The 25,101-nt window shown below is 37.3% G+C and overlaps 1 protein-coding gene across 2 annotated transcripts in view; it reads right to left on the reverse strand.

Moving 5' to 3' along the window:
* The window catches only part of MINDY3 (MINDY lysine 48 deubiquitinase 3), a gene marked incomplete at both ends in the record, with an annotated part of 46,373 nt that extends 21,488 nt beyond the window's left edge, over positions 1 to 24,885 (reverse strand). Inside the window, 10 exons of one of the 2 annotated variants that reach the window (XM_079538209.1) lie at positions 5,184 to 5,264; positions 5,927 to 5,997; positions 10,556 to 10,635; positions 11,071 to 11,144; positions 11,623 to 11,737; positions 13,093 to 13,144; positions 16,879 to 17,052; positions 17,820 to 17,877; positions 18,411 to 18,490; positions 24,789 to 24,885. In XM_079538209.1, the coding sequence (XP_079394335.1) occupies positions 5,184 to 5,264; positions 5,927 to 5,997; positions 10,556 to 10,635; positions 11,071 to 11,144; positions 11,623 to 11,737; positions 13,093 to 13,144; positions 16,879 to 17,052; positions 17,820 to 17,877; positions 18,411 to 18,490; positions 24,789 to 24,885 (882 nt within the window). Of the gene's footprint in view, positions 1 to 5,183; positions 5,265 to 5,926; positions 5,998 to 10,555; positions 10,636 to 11,070; positions 11,145 to 11,622; positions 11,738 to 13,092; positions 13,171 to 16,871; positions 17,053 to 17,819; positions 17,878 to 18,410; positions 18,491 to 24,788 lie in introns of both variants that reach the window. The other variant, XM_079538208.1, reaches the window with a different exon arrangement.
* Positions 24,886 to 25,101: the final 216 nt, after the last annotated feature.

Here is a 25,101-nt window from a genome sequence, read left to right on the forward strand (position 1 = left end):
TCCTCAACCTTTTCTTCCTTCCCAAATCTCACGCAGGATACATGAAAAAGAATGTTTCCTGTAAGAAGTTGGTATAACCATTCTGAGAGCTTCAATTATTTCTACACAAATTAGTTGTTTTTTTTTTTTTTTCAGTATAGATGAAGTCCAGATTTAATAAAAATAAGGAGACAGACGTGCTTTTTTACTTGCAGCAATGACAACTGGCTGCTAATTGCAATAGCCTGAAAAACAGAAAATAAAAGAAAGGAGAAGTGGTTCACCTGAAGAGTGCCCAAAACAATGTAATTTTTAAGGCTTCTTAGGAAAACTATCTCCAGTTAAAGAAACAATTTTTATTTCTAACGAAACAAATGAGAACTAGAAATACGGAGACTTCAAAAACAACAGTGCTTCAAATTTAGAGAAAATACAGCCACCGTCACTTCATGGAACTTAGCTTCATTAAAAATATATCTGCAAATATACACAGATGCATCAGCCTCTTTTACTGCAGCAAAGTTTAAACACTATTCCCCTCCCTGCCCTCTTATGTGCTTCAAGTCAGCTTCTCACATTGTCATTTAGAAAGCTACACTATAATTAACTACAAAGTTAAGTAAGCCTTTGAATCAACACTGCCTTGAGGTTAAGCTCCTCTAAACTTTTATACAAAAGCATAGGCATCCTTAAACCGTAATGAGGACAAAAGCTGTAACTGAAACAACATGGTCCAACACAGCACGAATAAAGGTTATTAAGCAGTGCCTTCACTATTTTTTCCACATTTCCTCTACATACAATGCTGCAGCAAGGAAACACTTCACCTGAAAATGTCATTCTATCAAATAAAAAGAACAAACAAAAAACCACCTAGAATTTACTTTGGTAAATTGTGGCAAATTATTTATATGGATGAAAAAAAAGCAGATTTTTCCATAGAAAGCCTCCGAAACAACAAACAACGGAATGGATCAGAAGAGCACATTCTCAGACAAATACGTATCTGTTGTAGGAACAATTTCATCGGAGTAGCTCTGCAAAAAGCAGAATAAGGTTTCACAGTCATGCTCTGTGATCTTGCAAAGCTGGAAGAGTAGATAACTTACAGAAGTATTTCATTTTGAGGTGCCCTTTTCCAACTGCGAGACTATTATTCTAAAGAAACTTGGCCTTTATCCTAAGAAACTATTTGGACAAAGCAACCCTTGTGAACTATGCATTATTTAGAACAAATTAAATTCACTTGTTCAACAACAGCATTTATACTATGAAGTGTAACTCAACCAGTAGAATAGGCCCACAGATACCACAGGGAACATTCTGCCCTAAAATTCACTTTAAAATTTTTTTGTTTTGTTTTGTTTTTTTCCTTTCAGAAATGTACAACTGATATGTACATCTGAAAAGTCACAGCTAATTTGATCAGGGCTATTGTCAAGAACAGAGCAGCATCTGTCTCTCTGCTCTTAATCAGCAACTCAAAACTAAAATCCTGTTACAGTCCAGCAGCTTTTCCTGCCACAGCCCTACACATCTATATTCCTTCTACCAGATATCTGGACAATCCTACTGAGTACAATTCCACTTAATCAGAGAAATCAGAGACTCAGGAACTACATGCTATGCAACTACATCCCGACGTGGAATTCTTCAAAAGTCTGATTCTGATTTCTTCTCTGGTGATTTATTTGGTTACTTTTGAACAGTACAAAAGTAAGAACAGGATTTTTCCACATGTATCTCATTTTCTATCATGGCCAGTGACATTCTATGTTAATGTTTTGAAGCTAAATGCCATACACTGTAACGCTCCTCTTAAGTACAATTCTGGCAAAGACCACTGACCCAAATTCAGAATTTTACGACAGCAATGTCAGTGTTTGCTCAGTTGTTCTACACAGTTTTCATTAAAAGGATTGTTTAGGAAGAGAAGTAAATGCCTTTTTTTCCCCTGAGAGATGATGTTATCAAGGATACTACAGAAATGCCCCCAAACCAATTTAAGCCCCAAAAATATGGAGAATAGATTACAGCGATTGAAGTTAGAAAAAGAAAAAACTCTAAGAACAGACCCAACACAGCAAAACAGGGACACTTTCTTTGAAAAGCGTTAATATGTAAATGTTCAGATGTCTCTTCATCAGGAGTTTCCTCTGCTTATCTGGTTGCTCAAGTCTAAAAATGCTACAACTGAAAATGGCCAGCATATAAAATGGTCAGCTGGTAATATGTAGAAGCCAGAGAAAATATTTTCTCGGACACATTTTTTGGTATATCTCATAACCTTCCAATTTGTTTGTATTGTTTTACAGAGTGCCTGATGACACTGACATTCCTAAAGGTTCTGAATAGCCTCAGCTTGTCATAACTCCCCATTACAAGTGTCATAAAAATAACCAAGAACTGACCACACAGTATTTCAATGAAAGCACCTTCATTTCTACTTGTCAGAGCCACTCGGCTTCTCAGATTCTTCCCTACAACCTAATACTTTTTTCAAATTAATGTTGGTTTTTAGAGGGCATTTAGCCTATTACCTATCTGAATTAGCACCATCTGACAGGGACACTTAGTGTGTTAGAAACAGAAGGAAGTTCTCATCTGTTTTCTTTCATTTAGAAAGAACACTTCCACAGAAGGAGACATTTTGATGGGTATTCTTATGCTTCCAGAGTCTGTACAAGACATCATCTACTGCACTGCAACATATTCTGACTGCAGCATGGAGTCAAAAATATCTAGCTGTAAACAACTTTCTGCCTGGAGACAGGTCAGCTAAGGCCCAGGAGGAAAAAGCTATTGATTTTTTTGTGTCATAAATTGTGCTTCAATCAAAATTGCACTGTTAAGGAACAAATTTTTCCCCATCATTTATTCATACCTCCAATTCCTTGTAATAAAATGAGGCCAGTAATATTTCTGTGCACCCAGAATGAATTTTGACAATCCTGATGAAGTGATGAAAAACAAGTAGATAGAATAAAATCTTCATTATTTCAAATACTATTAAAAATGGGGGAAATTGCTGGTAGACTTCTGTTAAAACTCAGAATTGACTCAGCTGTCATCATTTAAGGCTATATCAGGCAACAGCAGTTACAAGAGAACTTATGCACATTTATGTATTTCAATTCATTTTTTTTACTTTTACACAAATAAATGTGATTTTCAGCAGAAATATGCTGTGCTACACTGTCATCATTTATTAAAAACTACTGGAAGCAAAGGGAAAAGAAAGATTAAGAATCGCTATGGACTATTCTAGATTTATTTTAGAAACTCTGACCAAATGTTTCTCTGAAAGTCACAGCTAGAGCAGAAGAGTTCAGACTTAGAGTACTGCAAACATACTCTGGCAGACAGCAACAGCAGTCTATAATGTTTTCAGTATTCAAAGTGTTCTGAGACAGAAAACCAGATTGGTATCTTCCATTTCACAGTGAAGAGGACAGTATTTATTGCTGCACTTCATATGAAATGTAAAATCTAAAGGAAGCAACTGAGTTTTAAAGAACTGTCTTTTTTTTTTTTGACTGTAGGATGGTATGCAGAACTTGAGTAAAACTTTTTGGTTTTTGAACTCTCATGCTCAATAAAGGTCCCTAAGAGAACAATGAAGAAACTTCATCGTGAACAGAAAAATCGCCTTTCTGCACTTCTTGGCCCAATTACTCACTTAACTGCAAAAGTGACTACTGAACTGCTTACTAATTGCTTATGTTCCATATATGCATAAGGATTTAGGCTTCTATAAATCAGAATTGCTTCAGAGAATTAAGCCGCATTTGTTTTTGTCCAAACTTACTCTGAATTGCTCTTGGCTCCTCTCCCCATCTTTCTCTTTCCATTCTGAAAATCTCTCTCACGCATTCAAACTCACTATCAAGCTAGAAGTTACTTACATTTAGTACCAGAACCATTCAGACAACTGCACATACAACTTACTGACCAACCATTTGGCAAGGTATTCAACTGATGGCATGGACTGAATGGACTGTCAACATAATTCAGTATTTCCACTGCATAGCTGACATGTCTATCTGAAATGGATCATCCGTGACTTCACAAAGGGTGACAGCAGACACACAAAACACTCTTAGAACTTCAATACACCTTCAGGTCCCTCCTTTCTTCATAAGAAAAAAAAAAAATAAAAAAAAAAAATTCTGGGAAGACTGTTGCTTCCTTTTCCTGCTTTTTAGTTCCCAAGATACTAATCACAAGATGAAGTTTCCTACAGCCTAAGTGGAGTTCAGCAAGAAAAGATGAGCCATTCTATAATGGAAACATTAGACGTCGATGCCCAGTTACTTTAAACTGAAACAGCCCTCAATATTAAAAAAAGAGAGCATTAGAAAAGGATTTCTACTTGGAAATGGTCCCTGTAGATATGAAACACTCTACACAGGTATATCTTATTTGCGTAATAGAATGATTATGCCTATTTATTTTATGTCTACAACTTAGTATCTATACTGACCTCATACAATTCTGAGAAATTTTTCAAAATTGAAATAAAATTACCAGAAAAGATTGTTTAGAGAAATAATAATGCAGAAAATAAGCAGGCAAAACAGAATATAGATTTTTCCTATGGCCACAGAGTAGGAGGAGAAAGAATATTCATCAGACAACTGGAATTCAGAACTGCCTGTTCAGAAGCTCTGGTCTAAGATTTTAAACTGACTTACACCTAAGGTATTTTATATGTTCCACAGATTGCCATTAGTATAGGTTAGAATAGATGTAAGGAATTATTGTAACAGACCTCTGTCTATTTTAAGGTAGAACAAATATACGTATGGTTACAGATTAAAAATCAGTGAAAATACTGTCAGAAAGATTAAACTTACAGGCATCAACAGATAATCTCTCTTGCACCGCCACAATTTAAGACAGTGCACATCACAATTATGGTGTTCTAAATCACACCTCTTTTCCTCCACCAGTGAATTAAGCTGAGACCAAAAGACTTCATTAAAATTTAACAGATATCATTAAACCACTTCAACACGTCTGCCTTCAAGGGAAGGCTTAATTAAAAGTTTTGGTAACCATGTTTTATATTACAAGCACATGAAATTCAAGTCGTAGTAACATCTGGACTTCGGATTTATGTAATTTATCTGTTTGAGGTTATATAACAAAAGCTTGAGGTTACAAAAAAAAAGAACTAACAAAAAAAACCACATCTAACATACCTTGGCAAAAAAGACTGTGAGGTGTGTTTCACTGCCGAGTATCCAGATGGGAAACTTTGGAGACTTCAAATAGGAGCCAACCTAATGTGCAATGAAATCAGAGTCACAAAGCAAACCAAGAAATCTCATTAAGATAATGATCAAGCTAATAACAAATCAGTTTGTGAAGACCCAAATGCTTTGAGAACTAACATTAAATGCTCAGGAAAATAAAAACTAATGTAGAATAGTTATTGTGCATATCTCTGATTCCTGTTTGACTTGGAAAACAATGCAACTTATGCTAACTGATAGACAACATCACTGGGAAAGTGATATCATCAATATCAAATAGTTCAGCCTTGGAGACATGCTTGAAAATGCACAGGAATAACTACTCCTGTGTCTAACAGTAATACAATCAGATACCAAAATGAAGCAGAAGTCCACTTGACTTACGAGCTGATTTTGAATATACTGATTCAGAACTGCTGTTTAATCAATAAATGAGAGCGTCAATGTTCTGCAAACTACACAATCAAAACAGAAGCCAAGGACAAGCAAAAAGCCACTCAAAATTAAGAGTGCTAATGCTGTTTCAAAAATCATATATGTAAAGCACAAATTCTCAGTTTTAATTTGAAGTTGAACATCCTTTCAGAGTGCTGTAATACCTCCTCTCACCGTTCACAGTGGAGCTTTAAGTAATACTGTCAAAGCTCAAACGACTCAAAAAAATTTAAACCATACAGAGAACAGCTTACCTTACAGTATCTCAGAGATTCCATCAGCGTCAGAAAGCCTACTGTTGCTTGTTTATGTATGCCAAGAAGTTCTGTTCAAAACAAAACCCAAAACTGAAAGAAAAATCTGCAAAGCTTCTTTAAATCACATTCTCTTGCTCTCAAAATTGGTTAAGTAACAGTTTTTAAAAGTCATGCAGTTTCAGAAAACATAAGTTATAGTAAAATAAAAAAAGACAAGAGTTTAATAATTTCACTCTCATAAAGGAATAAGAGCCAAATAGGTGTATTTGGATGAAGATTGCTGTTGATAGCCTCTTTTCAAAAGCTGCTGGATTTATTAGAAGAAACACTTGTAAATTACACTAAAATTATACTGAAAAATAATAGGAAAAACAGCCTTTCTAAAGGGAAAAAACCACACATGTATGAATGAGCACGTGCACATATAACAGTCCCTTTTTCTGACAGTTCCACAGCTTTATTTATCCTAATGATTTCACATTCTGAATAATAAGAATTTTGTAAATAATAGTTGTTAGTACAAAAATAAACTGTTCCCTCATTTTATTTTCTATATCAACTTTCATTTATCATACAGACCTCAAGCACACACAGCTGGCAAAGCAGCTGAACTATTTACATACTAATGGATTGAAAGAGCACTTGCAGAGCCTTTTTTGATGCTTTTCTGAGTACAAATTCAGGGTTAGAAACCAATCATAATTGTAAGGATTTGAAGGAATTCTGGGCTTACATATATGCCATCTCAACAGTGAACCAATATCAGTGCCATGCTTCCTTCAAGAACTTTAACTCACTGAATTTTCCAGCAGTGGATAACAGTCATTATAGATGATTTGTTTTTTTTCTCCACTATTGAGAAAAACAAAACCAAACTTACAAACTAGCTCATTTAATACCTTTGTGGACTGTAAGCAGCTTTAGAGCTGCTAGTTACGCATGTAGAAAGACCTCTTTGCAGCCTATAATTCTTAATCCTTGAACGCACAGTTTCAGATCTATCTTCACACGTGGGATTGCATAGATATTACCTTTCAAAACTCCATTATCTCACTGACTTAAAACTGCTGTTTGCAGTATTTTAGATAATTCATCTTCATTTGAGCCACAGTCAAGAGAACTCAAGATCCTTCACACTAGGGAACAGCTTTTACTGTTAAATGACACACTAATATGTATACGAAGGGAAACAAATGATAAAGAATTCAGAATGCAAGGAAGAGGACCAAGAGGTAACATTCACTATTCAGAAAATAATGATTCAAGTTATAACTAACAGGCTGTCCAGAGATGTGGCAGAGCATTCCTTCAAGTATACGTTCCAAAGCTGTTTGAACATGGTCCCAGATAATATGCTCTAGGCATCTTTGCTTGAGCAGGGGAGTTGGACCATACAGCCTGCAGAGATGCCTTACAACTTCAACGATTCTAACCATTTTAAGTAGCAGCAGAGTATGAATATCCTAAGTAACCAGTAATCAAGCTAAACGGACCATGTATCTGAAAGCTATTAGGTTAGCTTCAGTCTGTAGAAGAAACTCTCACCTAACAATCAGCCAACAGAAGAGAGACAAACAAAAATCCCTGTTAGGCTGCATAAGAGCATACAAAGGGAGACTAGCAGCACTAGCTCAAACTTAAACCCTGCACATATCCTCTCCATACAGAAGGAAGTAGCACCTTTGAAGAAACGGTTAACACCAAACATCATCTACAAAACTGAGTATATATGCCTCTGGTCAGAAAGTCAGATTTTTCTTTTTTAAAGTTTTTGCAAATGTAAGCAGATTTCTAAAAAGGAAGAAAATCAGAACTTTTAAAGGATGTTCTGGCAAAACTAATAATGATTTCAAAATTTAATGAGACTGTTACAAACAGTATCAGAATACTACCACCTAGTGATGGATTGAAACATCACAAATTCTTGGAACTATTTAAAAAAAAAACAAACAAACACCAAGATGATTACAGCATTTCATTTTTTCCATATTAAATTGCTGTTTCCTCTTGTTCTTGAGAACACAGGAAGCTCACTCTAACATCAGTGAAGTTTTGGACTTAAAACACTGAACTGAAAAATAAGCTGGGTAGCTGAGGCAAAAATACAGATGCCACGTAACTCCGAATGTAAAAATAAAAAAGATTTCTCAAGGATTTCTGTATTCAGAACCTCTTCAAACAATAACTTCAACTACTTTGACTTCCACTCCTCTGCAATATTTCCTGTTCCCTGCTCCCCTTCAACACCTCCTCTTGATTTCCATTATTTCCTTACTACCAGCCTAGGAAGGCTGCATAGGCAGAGTAGTTACACTACCAGTACACCTGCTGACTGATGAAGCAAGAGGCAACAAAGGACTTCTTCACACAGTCACTCCTAACGGAGGCAGTAATTCCCCTTTTTCTTGTGCGTGTGCATTGCTTGTCTGTCTCTGGCAGTTCTCACTTGCCATGAAACTCACAAGAACCTTTCCTAAAAATCCAGATGCAAAATTTAACTTCAGCTAGCTATGTCCAAAATTATTTGATGAACGAAGAACAGACAAATGAATAACAACTGTCATATATTTGTCGTTTAAAAATAAATACTACTCCCTGTGCCTTTCTACAATTATGCACATAGTTCTGGGAAAAAAAAATAGAATAAGAATTTAGTATTCTTAGAAAAAGATTTCCATCTTGAAGTACTAATGAATAAGGTCTCTCAGAAATGTAATCTGAAAGATAAAGAAGGGAAAGAACTGCAAGATCTTAAAAATAGTTAAGACAGACACATTCAAGGTTGCAGATCCTAATGAAACTCCTCGTATCAACCTGTAGCTAGATAAAATACATCTGGAAAAATTAATTATTACTTTATGTATCAAAGAGAAAGGAGGTGCCCAGAGACTAGAAAAGAGAAAATAAGGTAGGGTACTTAACAGAAACAATGAAAAATGCTGAAAAGAAAATCCCTGAACAAAGGATGATTTTAACCTCCAAATAATCTTGCAACAGTAATCAATATGCATGCAAGAGAATGATCAAAATCAAAGAACAGCCAGTATAGACTCATCAATAATAAACCACGGTAATCCAATCTTAATGCCCTGGAAAGAAGCCTAGCAAAGAAAAGTGCTACAATACCCAAATGGCATGCTGACAAGCCTGATGCAAAAGTATAGCCTCCATGGAATCATAATCAAGTAGAAGTCTAAAAAGTCTCAAAGGAGATTACACTAACTGTTCATTGTAAAACCAGTGCATTTCAATTCAGATTTTGAATGGAGACTAATATGAACCTATCCTAAGTCAGCACTTCCGCAATGACTGACATTACAGGAAATCCTTGTGAAATATGTGCCAATGAACCCGAGATGTACTTCATAGCAGTATGGGAGAGAAGATGAACATCTTCAGAATTCAAAGCATTTATTGCTTTAAGACCATCTTCTTTTTGTATGAAATAAAGGAAATTAAACAACAACAAAAAAAATATCACAGTAGTGCAATACTTGGGAAGACAACATCAAGGGAAAAAACAAAACAAATGAGGATCTGGACAAGTACCAGCACATCAGTAAAAGAATCATTAAGTACTTGTAACCAGGCATGGTAGAACCCCAGAATAATTCACATTGAACATGATCTTTAGAGGATACCTACTTCAAACACCTACTCAATGCAGGCCCAACTATATCAAGAGATTGCAGAAAGCTGTGGCCAGTTGAGTTGTAAGCATCTCCATGGATGGGGATTCCACAACCTATCCAGGCAGCCTGTTTCAGCATTTGACCATTCTCCTGGAAGAAGTTATTTCCCTGGTACTGAGATGGAGTTTCCATGTTACAGCTTCTGGTCACGGACTCTTGTTCTTCCACTACACACCTCCAAAAAGAGTCAGGCTGTTTTCTCAACACCTCCCATAAGACAGTCATATAAGCTCCCTGCATTGAATTCACCTCTTAGAATGAAGCAAAAGTACTCCCTCCACCTCTACTTGTGCATCATGTGCTCAGCCCCACTTACCTTCATGGTCATCCACTGAATTTGTTCAACTTTGTCAATGCCTCCCTCACGCTGGGCAGCCCAAAACGGGACAGAAAGCTCCAGGGTCAAATAGACAGAAACATCATTTCTGGCTTGACTCCTAATGCAGCCTAAGATGCTACTGTACCTCTTCAGAAGGAGACACTCTGATGACTCACGTACAAACTGCTGTTCACATGTTCAGGCTACTTTCTTAAAAAACTACCCGCTCAATGCTTGCTAACGCTGGTGCACAGGATTATTTCATCTGCCCTGGATGAATTTCATGAGGTTCCCAACAGCTCATTTATCTAGCCTGATGAAGTCACTCTGAATAGTGGCCTGCCTCCAGTGCACTGGCGTATCTTCATGACTTGCTGAGACTGCATGCCATTCCATGATCCAAGTCATCAGGTATCTTACCATCTCAGTCTGTAGCTGACAATCACTGATACCAACATCAGCGATTTTGTGCAAGTATGCTTTATTTTCATTACATGTCTGCTTAAATCCAAGGACAGAAACAAGGAGAAATCAAAGCAAAATACATGGTATTCCAAATGTGTAGGAGAGCATCTTATACTATGTAAAAATTATGAATAAGCATAATCAACTTACTCATTCCTGAACATTCTCTGTCTCCATCCCACACGTTAGAAACAGCATGCCCCGTCAACAGGAGGTTAATCAAACTTTGGCTATGTATTAAAAAGAAATAGCCTATTAAAACAGATAAAAATTACTTCTTAAAAAGTAGTTACATTTAACAAAAGAAAAAATATTTTATTATTTATGCAGTTGAGGAGATACCCTTAACTTTCTTTAAAAAAAATTACAGCGTATTTGTAATTCAACAACACTAATATGATTCCAACTCTTTCTATCAAATGATTTCATATAAAAATGTAGCCCTGAATTTGAGAATTCTTCCTCTGAAAACTCAGCATTAACATGAGACTTTGCTCAGAACTCACAAGAGGGAATAACCAGTGAAAACAGATATGCTGTGATAACTGTTGCTTTCACTTGCTGTAAAGTCGTGATTGAATCCTTCTAATAATGCCAGTAATTTCTTAAAAAATGAGCACATTTATCTATTTTAAGTAGCAGCAACCACACCTTTTCCAACTTACCTTCCATGACCGTAAACAGGATCTATCAATGGCTCAGTTGCATCCTCGATTTCATTTTTTATGTTTTCAGTACCCTGCAGAAACATAACAAGTGTTTTTGCTCTCTTCAGGATTGAACAGCAACATTTACAACAACAGAACATTATCCCAAAACATTAGGAGGCTGATATCATGTTAACTGAGACATGAACACATTTATTTTTCATGACAACAAATAGAAACACAAAGCAAGAAAACACAGTAGTGAAACAATGCTATAGGGAGACTGATGTTCTTATGTAATGAAAAGAAACCAAAACACACTCATTTCTCCTGATACCAGGGATATACAAGGATGTTCTAAAATCTGTAATTCTCCCAGATAAGAGATTGAAACAAGGGATTGAACTTTTCATATTTTTATGCTGCATATGAATTGCAGCATGAGTGAAGATACTACTCTATCCACTTAGATTTATCAGCTGACTTCAGTGTTACAGTTTTATAGAGAAAGGGTTACATGACCAAACATTCTGTTAACGAAGGTACACAATAATCAAACAACCCACAAACCTTTGTCAGTATCACAGAGTACAGAAAGAGTAATACTCCAAATCTGTTTGTCCACACTGAATATTGATCCCAAATTGCATCCTTCAGCTCAGGGAAGCTTTTGAATGCACGTTTACTAAAGACAAAAAGCAACAGAAAAAAAGAACCTATTGAGATGAAATAGTCATGAAGCACAAGCAAGCCATACTAAGATACCTAACATGAAAATGTTCAAGTAAAACAGTCTACAACTAGTGTTATACACATAGCAGCTGTTCTGTAGTTATTATAATTGCCACAGAGTCATGAGCATTTACCCACAAGATGATGATAAATCTGGAGCAAGGTGTAAAAACGTACATTTTATACACAATCAACAAGGTTAAAGTCATGTATTTTTGTGAACAAGTTGAGTAGTTTAAACCAGGAATTCTACTAAACGTTACTGAAATGATGATAGACCACGTGCCCCAGAATAAAGTTTGCATTACACACTATACTGACAGATCTTCAGATCATAAGTGATAGAGAAAAATATCACTAGGTAAAAAGTATTTCAGCCTTTAGAAGTAATTACTACATTTCCCTTGACAATTTGACATTATTATATTCCAGCTTTTGGGAAAAAAAAAAAAAAAAAAAAAAAAAAACAACAACATTCGAAGTGGTACATCCACATTTGGGAAAATACCTGGATGCTGCCTGGACAATTACGTAACGCCAACTGATCTTGTATTTAAAAATAAAAGGTAAAGTAAAAATTGGACAAAGGAAGAGTTCCATCAGATTGCAGTGAAGTAACACACTTGCCCTTCTTGGGAAATTAACAGCTGAGCACTGCTTTCCAAACAAATATTAGCTTTCGTTGAGTAACTTAAACTAGATTACGTTCTCTGCTTATCCGTACATTTGAACCCATATGCGAGTTTTCTCCGGCCAACACTTGAAAAATTTAAATAGTCAAGGCAAATTAATGAAATCTACTGCTCAACTTGCTCAAAAGGCAGAAAAAGGGGTGAAAAATCAAAATGGGTATAAATAATTTATAGACTGGGATTGGGGAACAAATAAGTGTTTGGATTAGATGAAGTTACGGAAATTGTAATGTTCTCTTCTTCCTTCAACCTATTATTACTACTGAAGACAAAAATCAGCAGTTATTTCAGTTCTTCTAAGTATTAGAGATCTTAAACTTAATTCAATATGAATCTTAACTAGCTGTGTTTATTCAGCAATTCCACGTTATTACATTGCTCCAGTTTTAAAGTCAAATTTTTTTGTTCCAGACAATATTCAATTTCAAACTGAAAATGCAAAATAAACAAACAAAAAAATCAACATAAAAATCCAAACCCCCAAACTGAAATTTGAAATCCAAATTTAACCTGATGTGTAACACGCAAGAAGTTCTTCAACAAAGCCCCTCCAGGGCTATGAATATTAGTGTTACTTCAAAATATTGTATTTTAAATGTTACAACATATTACTTACTGAATTAATGCATGAAATCGCTCAAAGCCAAGCTCTTCCACAGCCAAGGCAGCTATACACAAGAGACACTTTTCAGCACTACACATGGCAAAAAATGACACAAGATACACACAGCAAGCTAGTATACTTTCAAGCTTTAACTATATTTTTAATTCTCCCTTGACATTTTCACTTTTTAACTAGTTAGTGTAAAACTGATCAAGTGCAACATTAATATTCCACCATACAAATCAGTGAGTATTTCTATTTGGAGTAACCAATTTATTAAAAGCACAAAGCCACTGGATTGTGCAGCTTTTATAATATTTGTCAAATGCTAAGCTGTTGATTTTATACAAATTACGACTGTCAAAGTCATCAAGCATATGCATGCTACAGATGTAACTTCGCAGGTCAGTAAGTATTATTTCCTAGAAAAGCAAGCATGATTATTGGGATCATTTTATCAATGTAGAGAAGCTGTATTTTTTCTTTTTACTGAAATTTGTTTCTTGTTTTTCCTCTTTTAATACTAATTCAGTACTTATCACAAAAAAAAGAGCAGAATTAAAGTGTTACATGTTCTGTTTTTACACAAGTTTTTCCATTATTTTCTGTTAATAATGGTTACATAATCTCCCAAGTGTTACTTCTAAAACAAAACAAAACAAAAAATACAGCATTTAGTGTCTTCCCAAGTTCAACACAGGCTTTATATCTTTGTTCCCCCTCATAACATTTTCAAGCCAGGGAGATTAAATGAACTTTTAAAGATGTGCCAGTTCTGTAATTATCAAATTCTGATAAGCATTCAGATATTAAGACTGTAGAAGTCTCCAGTGCCCTTTTCCCTTAAGTACTTTATCTACCTGTGAGTGGAGTAAAACACAAAACAGCTTGCTGACACAGGCCACTCTGCTAACGTTTTAAATAATGTCTGATCATTTAGCTATTGAATGGCTTCCTAGGATTTCTGTTGAAGACCTGAAGCCATTGGAGTTAAACCTACCGAGCAATTCTTCCCACAACTGTAGCAATGGCTTTTTACTCCTCTTCTGACTGGTTTTCTGAAAGGTGTGTTTGGTTTGCCCATATACAAATACAACTGATTCTCCAGCAGCAGAATAATTTCATTTCCTACCCCAGAAACAAGGCAGTGGTTTATTTTTATCTTTTGAACAATTACAACTACAAAAACCCCACCAAAACTGGGTTTTGTTTCCAAGAACAAAATTTGACTTAAAGATTAAAATATTTTTGAAAAATATGAAACAAAATATTAGACTACACTGCAGAAAATTTCCAAACCAAGCCTTTTTTTTTTTTTTTTTTTTTTTTTTTGAATTAACACAAAAGTATTTTAATAAAGAAGACTAAATGCTAAAGGATTCCCTTCCAAAGAGTTGATGCCTTTTCAGCAGAAAGTTAGAGGGAATAAACCATATAAAGCAACCTTTGAACCTGGGAACTTGCACTACTACAGCCAATGCATGGCCAACAACAATCACTAGAATACATCACAAAAGCAGATGAAAAATGCTACTGCATTCAGTAAGTGTGTTTCAATCCTTGTTTTGTTCACACACCAAGATTACAGGCAGTTCCATTCTGTTACTACAGAACAGATCGAAATGGTTAGAGAAGCACTGTTCGAAACAAAGGTAAAGAAGGAGAAATCCTAAAGAGAAGTGCAGACAGACTTAACCCAAACAAAGCTATAAAGACAGTACTTAGTGGAGAGGGAAAGTATGAACTGCAATAGAGCACGAGCTGTGTGAAAAATACAGTAATACAGGAATTCTACAGTGTGGTAACCATCTAACCACATTTTAAGTTTCCATATATCACAATTTTTACTGAAAACTTATTCCCACATTCAATTCCCAAGTAGCACTAGCCTGCCACGAGGAATTGCATCTCTAGGACTCCTCTGCCACCCTACATCACCTCTCAAGTCCCAGAAACTATGACAATGTCAGCTTCTATTCTTATTGGTAACAGCAACTAAGCAAGAAATAAACTCATTCCTTTGCACTAGCAACAACACAACTCCGCATTATTAACAATACCTACTTACTCATATCTTTCTCCCTAGTCTAATCAGGCAGCAGCTGAAATTCTTTTTTAGTTAAAGCAGCAGGATTTTAAGAAAAAAGCACTAACAAAGTACATCTTAAATCAGGGAACGTATAGCATTATATAATGTAAAATTAAAATACCGATTGAACTGTAGGGTACATAGAACAGGGACATTCACACTCTAGTAGGAATGTAGAATAGTTCTAGTAGAATATGAATGCTCAAAGAGATCAATGTTCATGACAAAAGCATTCTGCTCATAGTGATTGCATTCTAGGGTATTAAGGACAAAGGCAGGCAGGACTTGTAGAGAATCAGGAAAAACATAGATAGAACTGACTGGTTCATTGTTAATGTTGAGGATAAAATTGTTAACATTGAGGTTGTGCTTAAAAAGACCTCCTGAACACACTTGTCAGAGTTCCTCAGAACGAGGCCATATATTAACCCAAAATGAAATAATATATTAACCCAAAATGAAATAAAAAACTATTGATAAACAGGCTCTGCTTCACTTTCTCTTCAAATGAAAAGTCATAATATGAGCAAGAGCTTCACAGACATGTGGAAAAGCAGACAAAATTAGGAATTTCAAAGTTAAAACCACTTCAACTTTCAAAGGAAGATTTTTTTTCATTTTTCAATGCAGAAGAGTTGCAGATGCAACTTCCCATGTAGTGTTTCTTCTTTATAAAATGAAGCTCACTTTGGAACTTATATGTGGTGACTTTTTTCCCCAATTAAGTAAAATTATCATTTAAGCCCTCTAAAACACATGAAGCATTTGACAGCAGATGAAGATGACTTGTGCCATAAAGAGCTCCAGCACTACTAATTGCTGTAGCTAGCTTTACACATACAGATCTACAATTCTTACTTTGTAATTATGTCACAAAGTGGTGAATGACAGATACCTTCCGTCAAAAGATGGCACCTTTATAAGCATGTTCTCATGTGAAGAGTTTTTCATACTTCTCAAAGGGCACATTGAGAACAAAAACTAAAAGAAAAAGAAGCTTAACTTTTAACATGTTAGATATCCCCTATTAATGATTAATAAATACATCTCAATGATCACGTGCACACAAAAAAAATTTCCAAATCACTGGAACCACAATAGTTACATACGACTTGATGTCATATCAGTGTAACAGGAGATGTTCAGTAACTACTGAAGAAATCAAGACATTTGAATAAAGTACGTAAAGGAAAAATTCTAACCTACAAAACAGTCTGTTAATCTACTAAAAGGTCACTTGATTAAGCTGTTGTGGTATCACATGGAAGCAAACAAAGGGAAGAATGCTACTTTTTCCCAACAGAATCCAGAATATTTCAGAATCAATTCAGCTTTGAAGAGTTTCTTGTAAATGCTTTTCTGAAATACAGCTACAAATGGCCAGTTAAAATATTCCTCTGGTGTCAGAAAGCATGCCCTTTTTTCCAAAGTCAAAAGAAAAAGGCCTTGAATTACAAAAACAAACCTGAAAAGTTAATGCAAATTGCTCAAACTCAAGAGAATAACATCTCTAATAACCCTGGTGATAGAAATCATATGCCTTTCACAAAAAGGATTAATGCCTAATTAAAACAGACAAATATCTACTACTGCTAATGGAATTACAAAGGTGAAAACCTCATCTGTACACTAATAAAAGCAAGAGACCCTTAAAAACAACACAATACTTTACTAAGTAATAGAGAATTTAGAACAGAAATACATCTTACAAGGTTGTTCCTCTTGATGACTGGATTCTGCAGGACCTTCAGAAATGCTAGCAGTTTCTTCAGTTGTTTTTCCTCTTATCCATGTTGCCAGAGAGTACGACTCAGAGTTATCAGAGCAAGCCATTTCCAAAATATCACATAATGTGTGACAGAGAAGGTTTTTCTGCTCTACTTCTGAAAGATCAGAAACCTACATGAGTTCAACTGCTGCTAATCAGTATCTTACATATGCTTCTAGTATTTTTTTATACTCTAAACAATTATGTAAGTTCACCTTAACTTATTAATGCTGACTACTCTGTGATAATACTGGACCAAAGAATCATAAAGCCATATTTAGAGAAACATGTTTTAATACGATTTCTAACCTATTCCCTGTTTTAGTAATAGATTTCAGTTAATCAAGTATTTCTAAAGCAGACAAGTGCTGTGGTCTGACTTGGACTTCACAAATAGGAATTCAGAGAGACTTTGGGTTGTTTAGCGTGAAGAGAGCAAGGCTTTGGCAAAACATTATAGCCATTTGTTATATAAAGAGAACTTGTAAGAGAGAGAAATGCTATTATTTTTTTTTTTTTTTTTTTTTTTTTACCAGGGCCTGTAGTAATAGAATCAGGGACAATGGTTTTTAAACTTTAAGATGGTAAATTTACATGATATATGAGGAAGGAATATTTTACAGTGATGACAGTGAGGCACTGAAGCAGGTAACCTAGAGAAGCAGCGGATGCCCCATCACTGGAAGACTGGATTGGGCTCTGAACAACCTGATCAAGCAAAAGGTATCCCTGCCTGTCGCAGGAGAGTGTACTAGGTGATCTCTGTGCTTCTTCCAACCCAAACCATCCCATCATTCTATATAGTATACATATTATGTCTTTTTTTTTTTTTTTTTTTTTTTTTACCCCTCCATGAAATAAAAGAAAAAGCAGTCTCAGTACCTGGACAGTCTCTCCAAGTAGACTTTTCACTGGCAAAAAGCCTCTTCAAGAGGAACGCCTTTGATATCAAAGCATCAAATAAAGATTAAAATACAAACTGCACCAAATTTTACATTTCACTACAAGCTCTATACCAAAGTATTTCTGCATGTTATTAGAGTTTCAAGCTTCTTGTTCTTCACTAAGGCACCTAAAGCCTGCACTGTTTACTGATTTTTCCCATTCAATGTAACCACAGAGGTGCCTGAAAATATTAGGTTCAATCTCAGTAACACTGAATCAAGCACACTTCAGAGTATTTAAACAAACACCTCCAGACTCATGGGACTTCAGTAACGGATGCAAATTTTGCAGTATGTAACTGAGGAGGAATACCGAGTCACCCAGAGATCAAAAATCCCCTTCAGTATTTACTCAAATTGCTGATTTAACCATTGCAAATTAAAATTTGCACAACAGATTAAAGAGAACCGATACAATAATCAGTAATCTATTGCAATAATTTCTGTACTTTAGTTCCACATATGCTCTGAAAAGAACAAAATTTGGGCTTGTTAGTCTTAAATCCTTGCTGCAATAAATATATCTTACCTGCACAGGTGCAATCACTGCACAAGGGCCACCTTCAAATTGCTCTAAAGCAGTTGATTCAGATTCACTAAAGACAAATCCTGTCAAATGGAAAACAGGCAGTATTTAGTGAAATACATAAACAAGGGTGTTTAAATATCATTGTCCCCTAATAGAAAAGACATTTGTTTTGTTTGTTTTTAAAAGATTAAACGAGTCTCCTAGATCTCCCTCTGCCCCCAGTCATGCAGCAGAATGTCTTTAAACTATCTGAACCAAAAAGAAACAGGTAAGAGGAGAAATAATTATCCCAGCAAAGAAATAACGGACGTAAAGAGCTAACAGCTAGAGTGTTATTTTTTTAAACAGTAAGACTATCAAAGTACGTGTAGTTGAATATTTCAACCATAGTTTTTAATTTAATATATCTTAGAAATCAATTAAATTGTTTTTATTATTTAAAATATTTTGTCTCGAATACATTAATAAAATGTTTTTTTAAATCACTTTTTGAGCATTACTGAGCACACATGGTACACTTCCATTGCCTATGAAGAGCATTATGTATCAGTGCTGCCTAATAAGGCTGAAATATGACGCTTAACTCAAATACTCACTTATAACCACCAAAAGCAAGCATCTTAGCAGTGGCATTTCACAGTACAGACACTGTACTAAGCAAAACACAATGCCACCTATTTTCCCTTCTCCATCTTTACAAGCAGATTTATTTTTACTGTCATGTAATAGGGCAAATGCTGGAACCAATACTGCAGAATTATTTGCTATCACTTTGTTCTTAAACTTCAAGACATGCTAATTCACAGTTTGCACTTCTCAGGTAAAAGCATGCACATGAACAATTAATTCGATGAAGCTGATGCACAACTTACAGTGAGTGGCATTTTACATTATTTTTTAAGTGCCAGTAAGATAGTGCCAAAGTAACGTTCATGTAATCTAGAAACCATGCAGCTACAGCCAGTAACTAACTAACAAATGCAAGCAAGTGGGGACAGGAAAAAAAAGAAAATACACATGCATACTTCCTTACAGTGTCAGTCTCAGTGGAATATTCAACACACTTTTCCCACAGTTTCTCCCTTCCCTGGTTCTGTACCATTACACCCTGCTGTATCAGATGATAGCCCCACCAACTTCTGGGTGCGAGTCCGAACAAGGGCAACATATCTCCTGGTGCAGACTTCTGCACTATTGCACAAGAGGCCCATCATCCCAAACAGCACCAGAGAGCACTGCACACATCTGAGGGCAGCTTTCATCACAGAAATGATACTTGTTCAACACCAGTGTGAAAAAACCTGCAAGGTGTACAGTACAGCTGCAGTTCTGAAAAGTGCGCTTTCCCCTGTATGTGACTGCAAGGCTCCAGCTTTTCTGAACCATGTGCAGTACAATGTGCAGATGTGTTTTATATCCAAACCTCAGGTGCCTGTTATGCCTCAGATCCAGCATGAAAATGTATTAATCCATACTTCAAAACCTGCACTAGTGTGAATTCCACTGTTCAGGTGCCCTAAAATGAAACATGCCCATCATTTCAACTATCTGAATTAGTTTGTGCACACTTATCTGCATTAAAACGTGTTTCTTTCTGCTTTGAAGCATTATTGCATTCCAGCTAAGCACACTGCAGCAACATTTTTTTTAGTTTATTTTAATGATTTAACCACCACAGTAGAAGAACATACTTGGATGTGGTACCACTAAGCCACACTTAGAACTCTTGGCCTTGTTTCATATTTTTCCAGTTTCTTAGAGAAAGCACGAACTGTCTCAGCTCACCCTGCCCTGTTTTTCAAAACTGCCTCCTAAAAAAAGAAAATCCAGTGAGATTCACCAAGGTGAAATTCAGGAAAGATGACACAAAACTAATACCATCCACAACTTGACAGAACACAACCACAGCAAAATCACATGCAAAACCTAAAGCAGTATTTTCTTTTCAGCTAATCACTGCTTATTGCTCAATAGATGTCATGCTGGAGCAAGAATAAAACAAAACCAACCCACTGAAACCAAGCAAACCAAAGGTGTTGTTTTCATTCTTAAAATGTCTATGAAATCTGAAGTCAGCTCAGGTAGCATTTCAGACACCAGCACTGAAGTCTTTCTGGCTTCAAAACTACCACAGCCTGCAATCGAATCTCCTTACTTTTTTTTTTTTTTTTCTCTTCAAAATAGCCACATCTTGAGCAATCTATAAAAACTCCTTGCCCCCACACTCTCGCAATGATCCACAAGAATGGTCTGGCCATCTTCTAAGCTACCAGATAAGACCAGCATCTCCCATCTGTTCTATTTTCTACTAATTCTCAATCTCAACAAATTATTTCCATCATACAGCTCCTTTCATTCAAGAAAAAAACACCAAGGTAAAATAATGCAGCTGATTTAACCCTTTTGCTCCCCTACCATCTACCTGCTTTAATCCATAAGTACTGTTATCATATTACATCAATCACACCAGTATCATTTGCCTTGCATGCCATTTACAACCTTATCAACTGCTCCACTGACCTCATTTGTTTTTCCACCACCACTGTTTCTTCTGCCTTATCCTCCTGTCTGTGTGGAGTACATTCAGACTCCTGTTTTAATCGCTGTCACCGATATTTTCAGATACAGTGTCTATACTACTTGTAATTTGTCTTCATGTACTTTGTTTACTCTTGACCAACGTTTTACTTTTCTCATTTTCCCCAGATCTGACATTTACCAATGCTCATACTTCTTATGTCTAGTTCTCAATTCTTTTGCACACGTTTTGCTTAACAAATGTACAGCTTAGTTACCTGCTACCATAAAAAACCCAAACAACTCCACTTAAGAGGTCAAGATGTCCTGGAAAGATTTGAGGAAATTACGCCCATTAAATGGCAGGCTGCCGATTGCACTGGGCAACCACCTGCTAGAAAACAAAGTAAGGTTCCAACTTGCCTCCTCCTGTTCAGATCTGTCAAAAATAAAGCTCTGTGAAACTTCAGAACTTCAACAGATGTGTACACTGCCCAGAGCTTTCATTAAGCCTGTCACCCTTATCAGGAGAGGTATCTTGACACTACTACAGCCTTTCTTAAGGTAAGGACAGCATATTATCCAATTTTCCTCTTTGGATCCAGGCAGCAAAGAGATTTAGGTTTCACTATTTAGATAACTGTGTTATGGGCATTTCACACTCTTATTGCTTTACTTCATCCCAACTACATCAGCCACCATGCCTGTTAGCCAGAGAATATAACCTTCTCATTAACTTAATTTACATGTTCACACCCCATTTTGGGCAGTGAATGATACCTTCTATTCCTCTTCCAGTTTAACAGTGCTGAGGGGGTGTTATTTACAGATAATAACAATTCCTCTAAATAAACTAATGAACAAATATTTCCCCCGCCAAAGCCTCCTTTTCAAAGCATCGAACTCCATGGTATGGCAGATTTCACCATTTTGGTACAAAATGAAATTCACTAAATGTAGCACAGAAACTAGCAATGAAGTCTATAACACTGGATATGTGCTGCATATGTGATAGTGGATAGATAGGAGGTTGAGGGAAGGCCTAGTCTGTCAAATTTCAAGAAAAGAAAAAAAAAGGATTCATTTGGTCGTGAATCAAATGAGTGATGATTCCTGTGAAGCAGGAACCCACTGTTCAGTCAGTTGTGCACCTTCTGTCAGCACAGACCCATCTCAATTACACAGGAGTTTTGGCTGATTTCACAGAGCTCTCAGAAGCATTCCAAAGACCATAACTCAAAAGCCACAGGCCAAGGCATACTTTCTTAAGTTTGACAGCATTGGTAAAACAGCAACTTCAAAAATAGTTTCACCAAAGAATGTAAAGAAAGAGTACTTAGAGCAGATAGTAGTAACAAGTATGGGTGGGACAAAAACTACAATCACTTCTTCCACCTGTTCATATGCCAACATTTGTCTTGCACCTTAACTGCAAATAATAAGAAAAACATATTTCTTTTCTTTCTGATTAACTGTTTGCATTGAGTAGCACGGAACTCAATGAGACAGAAAACAGAAAAATGCTGATATTTCATAAAGCTTAGTTATTAAAATACTAAAAAGTACATAATTAGCAGTCACTACTCTTCTCTGATCACCCAAATGAATTACAAATTAACTTAAATTCAAATGAACAGTCTTCAAATTGCTAGCTCCACTTCAGACTTAAAGAGAGGCAGGCGCATCATTCCTTCTAAAAAACGTATCTGCTTGTCTAGTAAAAATACATTCCTCTGGAATCCCTGATTTGCTCATGGTCTCACAATACTAAAGTTCCAGACACTTATAAGCTATACTGCAGAATGTAGCTCCTCAACTAAGGATGCAAAAAAAGCCAATCTTGTGCTATTTAAACATACTAGGCTAAACAAAAGAGATCCAAAAAAGGAAACCTGGAAAGAAAACGGGAGACATGAGAACTGGAAGGAAACAGATCTCTCTACGCTGTATGTTACACATATGTATGTCAATAGTAATATCAATTCATACTATGCTTTTGAGGTTAAGCAACTCTTTTAAAAAGGCTGATCCATGTCTTTCCAAAGACCAGTGAGAAAACAGCTTAGGTAACTGCAAAATGACATTGCACTCAAACCTGCCAGACACTACTGCTGCATAGCACAGACGCAGCACACCTCAGGGCTGATCTGCAGAGCAACTTTATGAATGGAATCTATATCCTGGATCAATGAAAGAAAGTATTCCCAACACATGCATGCTTCATTAGGGTTCAGCTCTCCTACCACCTTCCCCAGTCACTATATCTATACCAGGAAACAGTGAAGTGCAGACCAAGTAAGCCCTTGCTTGGAGTACACCCTGAGCACTCTGATAAATGAAATTCCCTGGGTTCAAACTGCAAGTTCTGCAATCATGCAGAAAGATTTTTCTTGGAGGGGAAAAACAAACAAACAACAACACAGGAAAAAACCCACCACACAAATAAAAAACAATCAACAGCTTCACAATTTCGTGTTTGCAAGTTCTGGAATCAAAAGAAGGTATTTAAAGTTGCCAATGCATCATGGAGTGGGAATTATTTCCAATTCTTGAACCATCATTAACTTCAAACTGCATATCCACTTCAGTCAGTTAAGTTCTGCTAACTGGTCATGCATCAGTCAACGTGCTCCCATAATACATTACAGAGAATACATTTAAGACAAGACAGGGACACAGACTGACATCTTATGTGTCATTTCTATCAGTAAGTTGCCTTATTATCCCTTATAACTGTAGGTTTCATACAATACCAGAAAATTCCCATCAAGAAGAAGTCATGCACAGGATACACGTGTAATTTACTATGAAAAAAAAAAAAAAGAAAAAAAGAAAACCACATTACAAATACCCTATGGCCCACTATTGCTGCCTTGTTTCTGGCCACCTCACAAAGATCATAGAATATCATGAGTCGGAAGGGACCCATAAGGATCACCGAGTCAAACTCTTTGGCCCCACACGGGACCACCCAAGAACCAACCCACACCCCGAGTGCATTGCTCAGATGCTTCTTCAACTCTGGCCAGCCTGGTGTCAGGACCACTCGCTGGGCAGCCTGTTCCAGTGCCTGACTACTCTCCACTGAAGAACCTTTCCGTGATACCTAAGGTGACCTCCCCTGACAGCTCCATGCCATTCCCTCGGGTCCTGTCGCTGTCACACACAGCACAGCCCAGCGCAGCTTCTCCACTCCCTGTGAGGAGCTGCAGCCGCCATCAGGCCTCCCCTCAGCTCCTCTGCTCTGGGCTGAGCAAACCCAGGGACCTCAGCCACTCCTCATGTCTTCCCCTCCAGACCCTTCACCATCTTAGTACCATGCACATGCTTCAGCTACCAAAGAACCCATTTACAAACATCCACATCTTCTGACTCACGCCTGTCCTGCTTTAGAAAAGGCCGTTTGTGACCGCCCTGTTTTTGAAGTATGAAAGGCACCGCAGCACTCCTGCTTCCACAAGCTATGCAATATAATGAAATAAGATACCCTTGAGAGACATGCAAGAAACACGTTTCCTTTCCTATTCAAATTCGAGGCAAAAGACGCCCAAGCTGCAAAAAAAAAAAAAAAAAAAAAAACAAAAAACAAACTAACAAATCCACCCCAATTACTTAGAACCAAAACTGCTGCATCATTTTCCCGAGGGTTCCACGCCGCGCGTGGCGGGAACGTGCCCTCACACTGCCCCGCGCACCCTAACAGTGCTACAGGGCCACGGGGCCCCCGGCACGCACGCGGGGACGCACGCAGAGGCAAAGGGCGGCGCCGCCCCGCCCCACAGGTGGGAGCCGAGCCCGGTGGAGGCCCCTCGGGGCCCGGGCCGAGCGGAGGGGAACGCGGGACACCGCGCATGCAGCTACCTTGCGCCCAACGGCAGAATATGGTGTCGGCCAGCCCGCGGGGCCCGGCTTTCTTGCCCCACACCAGGTGCACGAGCTCCTGGCCCACCTCGGACATGACGGGGCGGCGGCGGCGGCCCCCGGGGCCGGGAGGGCGAGGCGGGGCCGGCGAAGGAGGCGGCTACGGCAGCCGCTGCCCCTGCGCAGGGGAGGGGCCGAGCCGAGCCGGGCTCCTGGCGGAGCTGCGCAAGCGCCGTAGCCTCTTTTCTTACTCCCCGGCTGGCGCTTCCGCTTCCCGTGTGGTTCGCCGTGCTCGCGCAGCCTGAGGAGGGCT

The sequence above is a fragment of the Tetrao urogallus genome, assembly GCF_951394365.1.
Source record: "Tetrao urogallus genome assembly, chromosome: 7".
Taxonomy (NCBI): domain Eukaryota; kingdom Metazoa; phylum Chordata; class Aves; order Galliformes; family Phasianidae; genus Tetrao; species Tetrao urogallus.